Genomic DNA, 14,202 nt, shown 5'->3' with positions numbered 1-14,202 from the left:
TGAAGGGTTGAGGAGATAACAGATCAAGGTGTGTGCGCATCACGATGCATTGCAACCAGGAACCCGTGTATCAGATTTCTCGCTGCTAGTTTTTCAGGTCCGTGTCCCAGTTTGTGAGAACAGGCTTACCATGAGGCTATGGAAATTATGCATTTCACTTCTGTATGATTTACAGTGTTTACAAAGCGCACACTTTCATGCAAAGCCCAAAAAAAGAAAACAAGGTCATGTTAGTCATTTCAGGCTTGGCTGTGTGTTTTGTTTTTATATTAAAAAAAAAAAGCTGAAAAATCCATTTCGTAATAAAAACCAGACTCCAGCTGTGAGCGGGGGGCCATGTGTTGTGTAGTGAAAGGAGGATGAGGTATTGAAGACAGGCTGCAGAACTGCTGTGTTCCTCCTGACAGTAGTACGACGGTTAACATACCACAGAGAGCATTCTCTGCTCGCGCAAGAATGCCTTTCCTTACATAGCAAGCAGCTCTTTTTGATCCAGCCTGCCTAATTCTGTCCTGGGAATCCTGAGGGGAGACCTGCCTGTTGAGACGGGAGGCCCAGACAGCAAGTGTCCCTAGCTCCCCTGTGATATGAGCGCGTGCGCGTTCCCCTAGCGCTGCCTGTCAGGGTCTGTGGCATAGGGGGCGACAAAACGGAGAGGGTGGCACTGCGCGTGCTTTGTGTACAACTAGGAAGTTCGCATTTGTACGAACAGTATGTGCACAGTGAAGGTTATTTTTATCTCTCCGAGCCTTCTTCGCCTCCCCGTGTCAGTTTTCATCTCTGTAACGCGAGAGAGGGAAAGGCCGCCTGCGGAGCACAGGGCGGGGTCGCCCCAGCGTGCGCGAAGGAGGCGAGCTCCCGACGAGCTGCGGCCCGCTGTCGCCCCCCGCTCTCCCCGCGTCGGCGGAGGCGTGGAGCCCGCTCTTCCCCGGGAGCCTCTGCCTGGCCGGCGCAGGGTGTTCCTCCCTGGCACGCCGGGGGGAAACTGACACAGCCTCCGCGAAATCTGCTGTTTCTGCGGGAAAAATGAATCAAGCTTGATTAACGAGGCAGCCAAAAGCGATGCTAGTGCTGGAAGAATCTGGGCTCAGATTTAAAGAAACCAGTCAGTTCCTGGTAAGGCTGTCGCTGTGTTTGGCAGTGGCTCTTCATTTCATCACTTCAGAATCACTTTCCATCCTTCTGGCATCTTTCCGCTTTTCTCTCTCTTTTTTTTTTGTTCCACCCTGCAACCCAGAGGACAGGCCGGCCTCTGTGTGTAGCGCTGATCCCACGGAGCTCGGAGAGAGGAGGCCGGGATGGCCGGTCTGTTCTGCTGGAGTCTCCCCCTGCATGGGTGGGATGAATGGAATTGTGCAAGTGCGTCGCCCACCTTGTCTTGCACGTCCAAGTGCTGAACTGGGAGAGAGTCCCAGTCCCAGTCCTAGTCCTGTCGAACAGGAGAGGCCTCCTGTCTCCGGCCCCTGCTGCATGGCTTCTCCTGTCTTCATGCGCGATGAGTTGACCCAGCTGCAGCAGCTGGGGGAATGAAGAGATCTTTGCATTTGTATGCTGTTGAGACCTGGTGCCTGTCGTCATCAACAACAACAATAGTTTGAAGTAGGTAGGAGATGCACTGTGCTAAAGCAAACAAACCAGCAGGGATGAGATTAAAGCTCTGGAGCAACCAGCCACAACCACCCCCCTCACACACAACAGGGGATGGTGCAGAGGGGGATAAGGAGCAGGAACATTATCTCCCCCTGCCTTGCGCAGTGCGCTGTGTACCATACCTTACAGCGTGTTGGAAGCCCCAACAGACACTCGCTCCGTTTTCAGAGAAGAACCAGACTCCCGGTACATTCCTGAAATAACAGAAGGTCTTTCATGAGATGCCAGTCTCGTAATTCCGTAATTCATCTGAGCACGCTTTTGAAAAGGTTGGAAGGTTTTTCTAGCTCGTCGGGGGCCAGATGGTTGTGGTGCAGCTCGTGGGTGTGCGCGGAGAGCCAGCGGGGTGGCAGCAGGGGGAGTCTGGGGAGACCACACAGGTCTTGCTGCAATCCCTGCCTGGCTGTGTCCCATTGTTGCAAATTAGAGGCTGTGCTCTCTGCAGCCCTGGTTCCCTGGCAGGTTCCTCTGATGGCTTCCATGTTTCTGTCAACACTTAATAAGCCCAAAGGTTCCTTAGGGGAGCTCTAGTGTTCCTGCGTTCGGCTGAGAGAATTTTTTTTTTTCTGTTTGGGGTTTGCCAAAAACGTTCTCATCGGATCTTGTTCTCTTCCAGGGTTTCATACAACCACAGTGATTGTCAGTCTATTAGATTAGAGCTGCAAAGGAACAAGTAATAGGTTTATTCCATGCTGAAAAAAAGAAGAAAGAGAACACAACATTTCGGCTGTGGAGCCGTGTCACACCTGAAGAAGGCTCCACAGCCGAAATGTTGTGTTCTCTTTCTTCTTTTTTTCAGCATGGAATAAACCTATTACTTGTTCCTTTGCAGCTTACGCATGCTGACGCAGCTACCCACCTGTTAGATTAGAGGTCCAGCATCACAAATCATTAGAAGGTACATGCTAGCTTTAAAAAGTTTAATACTTTCCATCCTGCATCTCCAAAATGATAGTTTTCAAATCGGAATTAAGTGTGCTTCTTCCGCAAGGCCGCGGCGAAACACGGAATGTAACTTCCTGTTACCTGCCTGCTCCGCACTGGGAGCATCCTGAGTCACCAGGAGGGTGGAGATCTCATCTGGTCTTGCTACGGGAGGGGCGCACTCCCTCAGTCCAGCGCCTCTGGGGGGCAGAGATCTTGACACGGGACACTGCTCTCTGAATTGTTTTCCATGCTTAGAATCATCGAGGCTCGAGGTGTCTTGGATTCCTCTCATGGGTTTATTTGAGTGGAACTGAGACTGCCTTGCCCATGCATATTTTCAAGCATTTTCATGCAACTGAGACTGCCTTGATGGGGACTATTTTTAAGTCTCGCGGAGAGGCAGGCCCTTTTAGAAGCCATCAGTTCAAGTTAGCGTCCGAAAACGTGAGGGCTTTGTCTTTTTATTTCCTAATAGAGTTGTGGGGGGTGAAATGCTGCACTAAAAGTGCACTACATTAATTTTTGAGAATGCAGCACTTAACATGTTCCTCTCCAAGGGAATCTTGCAAGGTGAAAATGTGCATTTACAGTCGTATACAGGAAAATCTGGGCTGTCCGGTGGAGGTCCGGGAAACACAAATCGAGAGCCCTGCCCCACCTCCACTGTGACCTCTGACCTCAGGCGGGGAAGAACGGCACTGAGAGTGCTGACGCGGGGAAACCTTAACTGCTGAAATTGTTTACTTCGTTATCGAAAGCAGGGGGAGAAAAAAATCATCTTTGAAATGTGCAATTGATTTAGGAGTCTTAAACCTGGCATTCACTTAATTGCGTTGCTATTTTAAAGCCAGCCCAGCTGAAAGCTTTGGAAAATATTATAGCGAAAAGAGAAAAAAAATCTTCCAAGAACTGGTGTAATTCGGGGCTGTATTTTTACACTCTGGGCATGGACAATTACACACAGGCTAGTTTTTAGTACCGTCTTTAAAGCGACAGAGCAGAATGCTTTTTCACAAACTTGGATCCGAGCTAAATATCTGTAGTTCCATAAATACTGCATCTCCAAGCAAGTCTGACACTTTGTGCTCCTCTCTGTCGTAATTGGATCCACATGTGAGGCAGGCTGTACCCCAGGCAGTCCCACACTACTTCCACCAGAGTGCTTGAAAGGTGAAATTTATTACAGGGAAAGAAACGGTAATTGGCATTCTGACCAGAAACAGTGAGCTCCTTGTGGCTTTTAATAGAATTTCTTTTTCTTAGCTGTGTCCTGCTGCAGCGTTTTGGTTTCAGTTGTTCCCTAATAAAACATCACACCAATCATCACAGTTGAATGCGGTTTTGTGTATTTATTTATTTTGGAAGGGGTAGTCGGAGTTGCTCATCAAAAAAGATTCTCCTTGCTTTAAAAATTACTCTTTTTTTTTTTAGCAGATTTGTTTCTGGGCAATCTTTTTAACTCTTTTTTAAACTAGAGCAATACTTACGGTTTTTATCTGAAAGCATCTGTAATTTAATAAAATGCCCAGTTCACAGCTATAAGAATTCAAGCTGTCAATGTTGTAAATCTTCTATTAATCTATTATTTTTTTTATTGGTGCTTTAGTAATATTCTGTAGCCTAGATTTTTAAGAAGCTGTACATTATAAAGTAGTTTTAAAATGCTGATTTCTTTAGGCTTTTGTAGTATTCACTTTTAATATCCCTCCTGTGATATTTTATCAGTGCTTAATAATGCATTAACCAAGTATTAATTTACAGCTCCTTCACCTGAAGTGCTGCCTGGTCCCCTGGCTTATTTCAGGAGAGCCTTCAAGAGAAATGTTATTGCCTCAACTCTCCTCCTTGTGTATCCTCTGTCTGCTGCTACCTTCACTTTCGGTGCCGGGACTGAGGCTGCAGGAGTCTTATGCACTCAGGAAGAGGCTCCGTCTGGATTCGCTGCTGAATGCAGCTCAGATGTGCTGAAGGGGGTTGATGCTCATATGTTGGACAGACGTCTTATTTTTCTTACTGACGGTTTAACACATCCTCTGTCCTTGGCGTCCGGGAGGTTGTTTTTGTTGGCCCACCTTGCTCATCTGGTTGTCAGCAGCCTGATGGCTGCAGAGCCCCATTGAGACTGGGCCTCACATGCCCTGCTGTGCCTCCGCATCCCCAGCACAACTGGGCCGCTTCAGAAATCCCTGGATGCCCCCATGGTCTTAAGCCTCCTTTGCTGAATCTGAAATAAAGGTCTGGGCTGAGTTTCCGAAGCCTTTTTAGAATGTTGAAGTTTTCCGCGAGATGCGAGGGGAGCTTCCTTGAGCTGTCCGGCACGTGGCGTGACGTCTGGTGTCCGCACCCCTCTTCCTCATGGGCGCCGCCCTCTGGCCGCCTCCCGGCGCCGCGGTGTACCGCGTTGCTAATGTCGGCCCTCTCTCTCTTTGTTCCCCCCAGTTCAGAGCCTTGGCGCCAATGTACTACCGGGGCTCTGCGGCGGCCATCATCGTCTATGACATCACTAAAGAGGTAACGCTTTCGAAGTTCCCCTCAGTCCCAGGTCTTTTTTTTCCACGTGTCACGCGTCGTGTCATGCACACATGCAAGTTTTTTATGGCCTTTTTTTCCCCCATTGCCGTCTCTTCGTTTACCCCCGGCCTACCCACCCACTTCTTCTGCAGCACTGGGCAGAAGGCAAAACAAGGCTCTTTCTGTGTGGTTGTTTTTTCTAACACTGAAGCGTGAGATCCCTTAATGCAGTGAAATTCCGCACGACCGTCTTGCGTGACGTGCAGGGCCGAGCTTTGTGCGGGCCCGCGTGCCACACGCCTGCAGACCCGGCGCTGGGGCTGTGTCCAGCGTCCCTCCCGTGTGGTGCGAGCGCGCTCTCCGTGGGCGGGGCCGGGTGACCAGACGGCCTCTTCTGTGCCGCAGGAGTCCTTCCAGACGCTGAAGAACTGGGTGAAGGAGCTCCGGCAGCACGGCCCCCCGAACATCGTGGTGGCCATCGCGGGGAACAAGTGCGACCTCACCGACGCCAGGTAAGGAACCCCCCTCCGTTTCTCTTTCAGGCTCTTCCTCTCCGCCCCCGAACCACAGCTCCTGACCCCAGCTGGGTTCAGGCGAATACCAAGCACCTTGGAGTATTTCCGGGTCCACTGCTTACTCATTTGTCTAAATATACTGCTGTTGTCAGTTGCTCAGAAAGTTATTTAGGGTACTTTCTGGCCTCATCCATAGAATAGGCCACAGCTTCTTAAATGCCCTTAATAAATGCTGCTTGCTAGGGGCTTCCTTCTAACAGTGGGCTGCAAGCTGGCATATAGTTATTCTCTGATCCCGCTTGGGTGGGGCTGACCTGCTTGAGCCCCAGGCTGGGCTCCAGCTGGGTCCCTGGCCAGTCCCTCCTCTTCTGGGGTCTCAGTCTGACCTCCTCGTCCCCGGTGTGCCCTCCCATCTCTTCTGCTGTCTCCGAGCTGTTCCGCAGCATCGGGGGTCTGGAGACCCGTGGGTGCCGCGCCTCACCGTGCGTTACCGGGCGCTCAGGGAAGAATAAAGCACTGGGGCTATACTGTCCCTACGTGGGCTCCGGAAACAAAAGTGAGGAGTTTGCCGGTTTGCCTTTTCTGTTTCTGATGCATATATTACGCAGAGGTCAGATAGATCGGTAGTTAGGCTTTTGCGCAGAGTTATTATTGATGAGGTTTAGAATTTCCTTCCTTTTTTTTTCCCCTTTACACCCGCAGCGTGTTGACTGTCGCCGATCGCCCGCCGTCTCCCTTTGTTCTGCCCTACTCGCCTGTCAGGGTTGCCTTTCTCACAGGCCTGTTTTGGGGGGGCGGGGGGCACGTGGGGCGTAGCGGCTGCCCCCCTGGGGCGGGCGGGGTCTGCCGTCCACTTGGCTTCGTCAGGCGCTCCAGCTGGGAGCTCGGAGAGGGCGGGAGCAGGCGGGCCCCGGGTTCCGGACGGGGGCAGGGGGGCAGGGGTGGGGCGCGGGCAGAGGAGTGGCGGGAAACCGCGGGCCGGTCTTGTCTCTCTCTCTGCATCTGTTGTCTTTCACTCTCTCTTCTCAGAGAAGTCCCAGAAAAGGAAGCCAAGGACTACGCTGACTCCATTCATGCCATCTTTGTGGAAACCAGTGCCAAAAACGCCATTAACATTAACGAGCTCTTTATAGAGATAAGTAAGTACTGCCTAGGGGGATTAAAACCCATTTTGTTCTCGCCAACCCTGCAAACAAAATCATACTGAAGATGAGGCTCTAGATACTCGTTTTTATTTATTTATTTCATAATTAATCCCTCTGAGGCCAGCAGCGCCGCAGCTGTGCTAGTGAGATTACACTCCCTGTGTTGTGCGCTGGCAGGCTGTCAGAGGCAAGCCTACACCCACCCACCCTGTATACGTTACACTGCGAGCTGAGGAACAGATCTGTTACCCTGCTAACGGGCTGCCAGCTGGAGCATCTAGTTACCCTCACGCTGTTTTTGAAGTGAAACGAAGTGCCTTGTTATCCCAAGAGCTCCCTCTCCTCAGCCTTCGGGGTGCTTGCTTTGACCCAGTACGCTGTGCCTGTCTTGTGTCATTGCAGCCTTGGACTGTCCCTGCCCAGTCTGCCCCCAGTGATTAGTGGGGTTCTTCTAATGAATGCTCGCTCTTAGCATTTGGTGCACGGCTACGCTCAGCGTGGATCTTCTTCTGATCCACTTTGTTGAGATTTTTAAATCACCAGGAGCGCTCGGTGTCAAGGGGCTTGGCCAAGCCGTGTGCTGCCTGTCCAGTGTCCTCACCATCCTCCCAGGACCAGCTGGGATGTGCTTCAGAAAGGCCTTGGAGCATCCCTAGGGTGGCGGGGAGCCCGGTGATTCCAGTGTGGTAGTGCGGAAGGAGAATTCGGGGGAGTGGGGGAGCTTGTATTTCATCTTTCCCCTGTTTGGATGGTTGGGTTCCGGTCTAGAAAAACACAGGCAGTAAAGACGCTTTTATAGGACAGCAGCCTACTCACCGCTGAAATGCTTCAGGGAGTCTGCTCTCAGGTTTGGCTTCTTACGTGCTAGTACTTGTTAATGCCACTGCCTGTTTGATAATTATCCTTTCTTCCGATCCTCTTCAGGTCAGAGGATCCCTGTGACCGATCCCAGCATGGGGGCAGCCGGGAAAGGCTTTAAACTTCGGAGGCAGGCGTCGGAGTCTCGCCGCAGTTGCTGCTGATACAGTGAGGGGCCCTGGGATTCGCCCCCCTGGGGGGAGGGGAGGGGGGGGGAGAGTGTGTCCCCAGGGCGTGTCCATTGAGAGGTTCCACACTACGCACAGACGAGCCGAGCCTCAGCCAAGCGAGCCCAGGAGGTGAAGAGCACAGAGGGACACAGGAACTCCTGTGCGTTTCTGTTTCACTGTAGTCCTGCAGCAGGGAGCCCTTACCTGTTGCTGTCCCACCTACCACTTCACATCTGGAGCCACGAGCAGGATATGACAAACAGCAGCCTTCACCCCCGTGTGCCCCCGAGATCTGTCCAGAGTGCTCGCGTGTTCCTGCCCGCACTGGGCCTTCCAGAGACCGAGGAAGCAATGAGGCCTTCCTGGCCCGTAAAACCGCAAATCTCGTTTTATTGTGCTTATAGAGTTTAAAAAATGGAACTCTAATGTGGACTTTTTTTTCTTCTGCTGTTACCATTCAGCTCAGAGAAACTGAAGTCTTGGCAGCAGGAGATGGTCTGGTTTTCGAAGCACTTTTCCTCCATGAGCTGTGCTGCTTTCTTCTGCTGGCTTAATTTGAAGAAAGCAAGATGACTGTGGATTATTGAACTGTGCCAAAACTCCCTTCCCCTTTTAATTTTCCACCTGTAAATCTTCTGGGTTTCTTTTCCACAAGAAGCTGTAATTAGGCCTGCATGAATTGCTCCTGCATGCAAGTGTCACGGTATGGCAAAGTACTTTTGGGGAAAAGAGACTAATTTAATGGCTAATTAAAAAAATCCTCTGACTGACCCGCCCACCTCCCGCCCTCAGAAGCGTGCCGTGCTCTGCAAGGGTGCAGGCAGGAAGCTGGGAGTGGGGGCGTGGCAGTGTAGCAGCTGAGTGCCCTCATGGTGTAGCAGGCGGCTGACGTGATGTCACTGGGGGCGTGGCTTGCATCACCCGTGGTTACATCAGAAGAACTTCCCTGGAAACACTGGTTGAGCCATGAGGCAGGGGGTGGACTTCAGCACTGAATTGTGAAGGACTGGAAGATGCAATTCCCACTGAGAAGGGAATTAGTTTATAATTGTGTACTGTCAAGGGGAGCCGGGGTGGGGCGGGGAAAAGTTCAAACATGGAAAGGCCGGGGTGTGACCGGATCGTCTGTTTCTTTTGTGTTTTGGTGTGGCCGTCCGATATTCCCTCTTGTTGTCAGCTTGGTGGCCCGATGGCTCGTGGGCAGGCCGGGTCTCTCCATGTGTTCGGGACAAGAGAGATTCTTTTTAAAAATGGGAACGGCTAATAAGACTTAACCTCTGTATTTACAACTCCTGTCTGCTGGTCTCCCTGCCCCCAGGACCCGCCTCTTCATGAGGCTCTGCTGGATTAAGTGACCGGATTGGGAACAGGCCAATAGGAAGGGCTCACTGCTCCCACCAGTCGGCCTGTCTCTCTCACGCTGTTCCCTGCTCACAGTCATGCTCACTCGTGCTCACTGGGCCACTGGCCTGCCAGGCATGGCGTGTCTCACTGGACTCGATTGCTTTCGCCACAGAGTTTATCTCTGAACCTTCACTGAACCAAATTCAACATAATTAGCTAGAAGTACCCAAACGAGCTGGGTGTAGACGAGCTGAATGGCCTGCTCTCATTTGCGACCTTTCTGAGCTCCAATGAGAACTGATCATGAGAGGAGCACACCCGCGTCAAGGAGGAACCAGGATTTCAAGCTGACACATGGCTGTTTTAGGTCAGTAGGCACATTTATTCTGCTGTCGCAACAACTGAAAAGGTTTCCGTACAGTTGGCTGGTGTTTTTGTGTGATGTACTTACAAGGACACTTTGGAAACATCTTGAGTTTGTCTTCTTTTAAGGGAAACCAGAACTGGAACTGATGACCGTGGAGCAGCGGTCTGGCTGCCAGAGCCGAGCTCGTAAGGCGGCAGAGGAGACTGGTGGCGGCCATGTGTGCGACACAGGTTCTGTTCCAGCGGTTGGAATGTTTTCCTCATTTCGGTTTTACTAGTCGGCAAACGAGCCAGGCTTTGGAATTCTGCGAACGGATTACCCTGCTGCGGTCCAGCCAGTCAGCAGCCAACCCGTTTTACGTTGTGTCAGTCATGCTAATGTTTTTAAAAAGCCTGTTTCAGCTGCGCGGCGTTCCCTGGCAGAGGTCCTCTCTGGCCCCTCGCGGGGTTTTTTGTTCACCTCAAACAGGAGAAATGCGTTTAGAGGGCTTCTGCTGGTCCCTTAATTGTCCTATAAACCTCTTTCTTATTCTTTTACAGAATAAGTCAGTTCCCCTCCAGCTCCAAACTGATTTTACGAGCTGGACGGGGATGAAAAGCAAAGTACGGTATCTGGAAAGTAGAAAAGTTTCGGGAAGAATCCAGCCAGTTTTTCAAATCACCTGCTGCACCCACGCTTTCTCCTGCTGTTAGGAGGTTTCAGAGGCTCCTGCAATATGAATTCCGCCCTTTTTTCTGGTACACCTGTGGTTACAAATGACCTGTCCATCCGTCCGTTTTCTAACCTTTTCGTCCAAGTGAGGGCTGCAGGGGAGCCGGAGTCTATCCCAGCAAGCAGCGGCTACAAGGCAGGGGACAGCCTGAATGGGACGCCAGTCCTTCGCAGGCTAAAACATTGATGAAAAAATAGTTTTAATACCATACCTTAATTTGTTTTACAGTCATACCTATACCTTAACATGCAGCACACTGTTCATATCACTTGAAAGCCTTTTTAAGCAAGTTTCTGAGCCCGCAGGGACGCCTGCCTGTTGCCCCCTCCAGTTCTGCGTGAATAAATGGAAAGGTGGCTGGATAACAAAAGTTGAAGTTACGCCTGTGAGCTGGTTACTCTTTTTAAACCAGTGGCGTGTCTATCCCAGCTCTTCCTGTAGTGTTCCCTGTATCCAAGTGCCGGAGCTCTTATCCCTAAGGAGATGCCTTTCGCTTTGTTGTTGTTGAGGTGGTTTTCATACCTAGGCCAATGGCTGTTTGATGAAGTTTAGCACTGAGCTATTGCACTGTTTTCTTGTGAAACAAGCTTTTGATTATTACAGATTAGGACATGCTAGAGAATATTAACGGAAAAAGCCCTGCATTTATAACCCTCCATATCTGTGAGAAGCTCTGCAGCAAAACTGGATTTTCATCTTTTCAGCAAAAAAAAAACCCATTCAAAATAAGAAAATACAAGCGCAAGAGCCCTGTAACACAATGATCTTGTTTATGATGCTGTGTGGTGCTTCTTAATTGGTTTTGTAATCACTTAAATAGGATAAAAGAAATGTCTTTTGGGCATTTCTCAAGCAAGGTTAGTTTTAAGAGATGTTATTGTTGCTCTGCAGCAAGTGGGGACAGAGGACAGCTTTTACTTGGAAAGTGGAAATTAAAGAATTGATCCACAAAAACGCTCACATGTTTTTCAGTGGTGGAGTCATTCTTGCCTTAAATCATGCATCTTTGGTCAACAATGCAGTCTGGCAAAGTATGACCTCCATCTGACCTCCACCTTTCAGCTGAGCTGTTTGATCTTTTCTTCTGGCCTACTTTTGCTGAATGGCTTTTATTGTTGTTGTTGCTCTGTTAATGAGAGCAAAGGGAGAGTAATTGCATATCTATCGATTTTCAATATAATGCGTTTCCTTAGATGCCGAATGCTGTTTGAACGGGAAATGTTATCAATTGGATCTGACGTAGTAATCAGGTTATTAATTTTAACACTAAAGCAACCCAAACCACCACTGTTTCCACCTGTATACATTTCTCACAGAAACTGAAACTGCATTGAAGCGCAGTAGCCATACCTCGTGTGGAGCTGATGTTAGACACTGCTTCAACTTCTTCTTTTTTGTCAATGCAATTTTATTTTATTTACAGGCAGAAACCAGAAAGGAGCTCATGTTTTGGCTCAGTGGTTCAGACAAGCATGTGTAGGCAGGATGACAGGCCCTTGTGCTCCTGAAGAGAAGTGTGTGCTTCCAGCCTCTACTGTCTTTTCAGGAAAGAAAACTACCCAGTAGAGTTTCAGATTGTTTAAATGTTTTTTTTATGTGACTTTTTTATTTGCATGTTGCACACAGATGGACCAACCCATTTTTTAAAGGGACTCTTTAGTGAAGCTGTAAGTCATTTTTAATGTCTGGACATAAGCCACCTATGCTTTTTGAGCGGCAGTCTGTGGCTTTTGGTTTCGCACTTTGTGATTTTGTGTAAAGCTTTATTTTAAAGTCGTGAGTGTGCAGTGATATCTTGCATTCATGCTTTGCCACCCTGTAGACCTTTGAGCGCCTCAGCAGTGCAGATTGTTCCTGATGAGGCAGTGTAGAGATGTGTTTTAATGAGCCATGGTGAAGATGAGAGGTCTCCGAAGGTAATGCAGTTGACTCCAAGCAGGATTCCAAGGAGTGCTGCTTTTTTTTTATCAGCAGCACATTAGAGCCACATCTTTAAGACACTGGCTCAACAGCAGGACTTTGATCCAAACCCAGAGCAAGGTCTGATTTAAGTACAAACTAGTCCAGTGAGAGTCAGTCTTCCCTGTACGGTACATCAGCTTTCAGTCAAAAATGCTTCTCTGCTTAAATTATTTGTGGATTTCAGACTGGTTATTTATTCAGTCACACCAGGGCACGCACACTGAGGAGCGAAATATTATAATGATTTTAATTGCTCCATGAACAGTTATCTTCTTTCGGCTGAGCTTTCTGAAGTGCTACATTTTAAAAATTTAAAGGTGCAAGCAAGAGATTTAATATAGGTGTGGAAAAGAGACTTTTTTTCAGCGGAATACAAATTTGGTGTTATAAATAGGCTTCATTTGTAGTGAAAATGTTACCACTTTAGTTAAAAGGTTTGTTAGTGATTCTGCCTGACTGCAGAAAGATGTCCCTTGATATTGCTGTGTTGGAAAGTGCTTTAAAGTCAAAGCCTTCTGTTTTTTAGATACTTAGTTCCTTATTTTTTGGTCCAGTTGTCTGTGAATCATCGCTTACTTTGTTGGTAAGGTGTAGCAAGTTTGCAGTAAAGCACTGCTGTCTAGTGTGTTCTGCTGGGGCTGTGTGGGAATCGTTAAGCGTTGGGAAGGAGTGGAGAGCTCCTGCCTCAGTGATCACCAGCTTTTAGCCATCGGAACCAACCTGCTTTCAAAAGGCTTCCTTCCGCTACGGATCAAACCTTTCATCAGCGTGTTAAAACAGTGCAGTGTGTTGAGGAATGATAAAAGATGCACATCCGAGTCTTCATTCTTTTGGAATTTGAGCCTGGATGTGCCGTTTTCCGTGTTGCCTTTGGGAAGGGCGAGGCGGATCTGCATCGGTGAACTGTTGTTCGAGCACTGTGGTACGACAGCGTGTGTGCTTCGCTCATGTTTGCAGTAGTGATGCTAACAGGTCTGGTGCCTTCATATCGTAGCTGCTGTAGAATATTTAACCGCTTGTATCAGGCGCAGTAACGCATTGGCTTAGCTTCTGTGCATGAAATGTGATGCTTTTGCTTTGCAATATGTAGTGTTTTTTGTGTGAAGGAGATTGTCAGTCATAAACATAAACAATGTTGAAGAAATCTCTTGAAGTTCCTTATCTTGGGCTGGTCCTGAGACAGTGTAGCAATTCCCTTATAATTATATAATGTTTTAATGTAGATACCATGCAAACGTATATATAAATACGTGAATACCCTAATACAGTTTTGGAAGGTGAGCTAAGTCATATCATTATTTACCATGAGTTGTTTGCAAAGGCACCACCCAAAAAATACTCCATCTATAATTTGTCATATTGAGCTTTAATATTTTCATATCGATTGTACAAATAAAAATGCTTGAAATCACTTTACTATGTATTTCTGAATGTGCAAAAGGGAAATGTCAAGCTGTTTACTAATAAAAACATTTATTAAAGAACACAACGTCTGGTCAGTGGCATCTGTTCCAATGCAAAAAAGTTTCAGATTGGATTTTTTTTCTTTTAGTACCCTCTGACCAGATGTCCATGCTTCCCACAAAGTCATCAGATCAAGTTTTTGTTGAAGCCTGTGAAAAGATTAAAATCCGGATTTGGTACAGATGTACAAAGAGATCTTTACCCAGCAAAACAATGACTGTCAATTACAAACCAGTGCGAACAATCAGTATACCCCACCCCTAATCAACCCACATATACACAGTTTTGATTTATACCTGTACAAAAACTTGATAAAATCACCATATGAGTCCAAATCCATCGTCGCATTAAAGTTTTTAAATCCCAATCCCAAGAGGTTAGAAGGCATGCAAGTAATTGATCTGAAAATGTCGATGTTTTATCCTAACTCTTCCACATGACGGCCAGGGGATCTTTCTGCGGAATGTTCCCCCGCTGGTGGAGCTGCGACTACTCGGTGGCAGCAGGAGGATAAAGTTACGGTGACATCAGTGAGATTGAGAGCCAGCAGCTTCCATCTCTATATATGTCGTACTGG

The 14,202-nt window shown here is 48.3% G+C and overlaps 1 protein-coding gene and 1 long non-coding RNA gene across 6 annotated transcripts in view; one reads left to right on the top strand and one right to left on the bottom strand.

The window, feature by feature from the left end:
* The window catches only part of rab22a (RAB22A, member RAS oncogene family), a 20,141-nt gene extending 6,491 nt beyond the window's left edge, over positions 1–13,650 (top strand). For 2 of the 5 annotated variants that reach the window (XM_088607776.1, XM_088607780.1), the window contains exons 4-7: positions 5,017–5,088; positions 5,494–5,600; positions 6,633–6,742; positions 7,673–13,650. In XM_088607776.1, coding sequence (XP_088463902.1) covers positions 5,017–5,088; positions 5,494–5,600; positions 6,633–6,742; positions 7,673–7,770 — 387 coding nt within the window. In that variant the 3' untranslated portion in view covers positions 7,771–13,650. The remainder of the gene's footprint in view (positions 1–5,016; positions 5,089–5,493; positions 5,601–6,632; positions 6,743–7,672) is intronic. The other 3 variants (XR_015926709.1, XM_088607779.1, XM_088607778.1) reach the window with 3 other exon arrangements.
* The window catches only part of LOC148648390 (uncharacterized), a 1,275-nt gene continuing 581 nt past the window's right edge, over positions 13,509–14,202 (bottom strand). The window contains exon 2 of the long non-coding RNA XR_015926710.1: positions 13,509–13,774. This is a non-coding gene — a long non-coding RNA (uncharacterized LOC148648390). The remainder of the gene's footprint in view (positions 13,775–14,202) is intronic.

The sequence above is a fragment of the Lepisosteus platostomus genome, chromosome 15 (assembly GCF_059453375.1).
Source record: "Lepisosteus platostomus isolate fLepPlt1 chromosome 15, fLepPlt1.hap1, whole genome shotgun sequence".
In the NCBI taxonomy this organism is placed as follows: Eukaryota; Metazoa; Chordata; class Actinopteri; order Semionotiformes; family Lepisosteidae; genus Lepisosteus; species Lepisosteus platostomus.
This window is presented reverse-complemented; position numbering and strand designations above follow the sequence as displayed.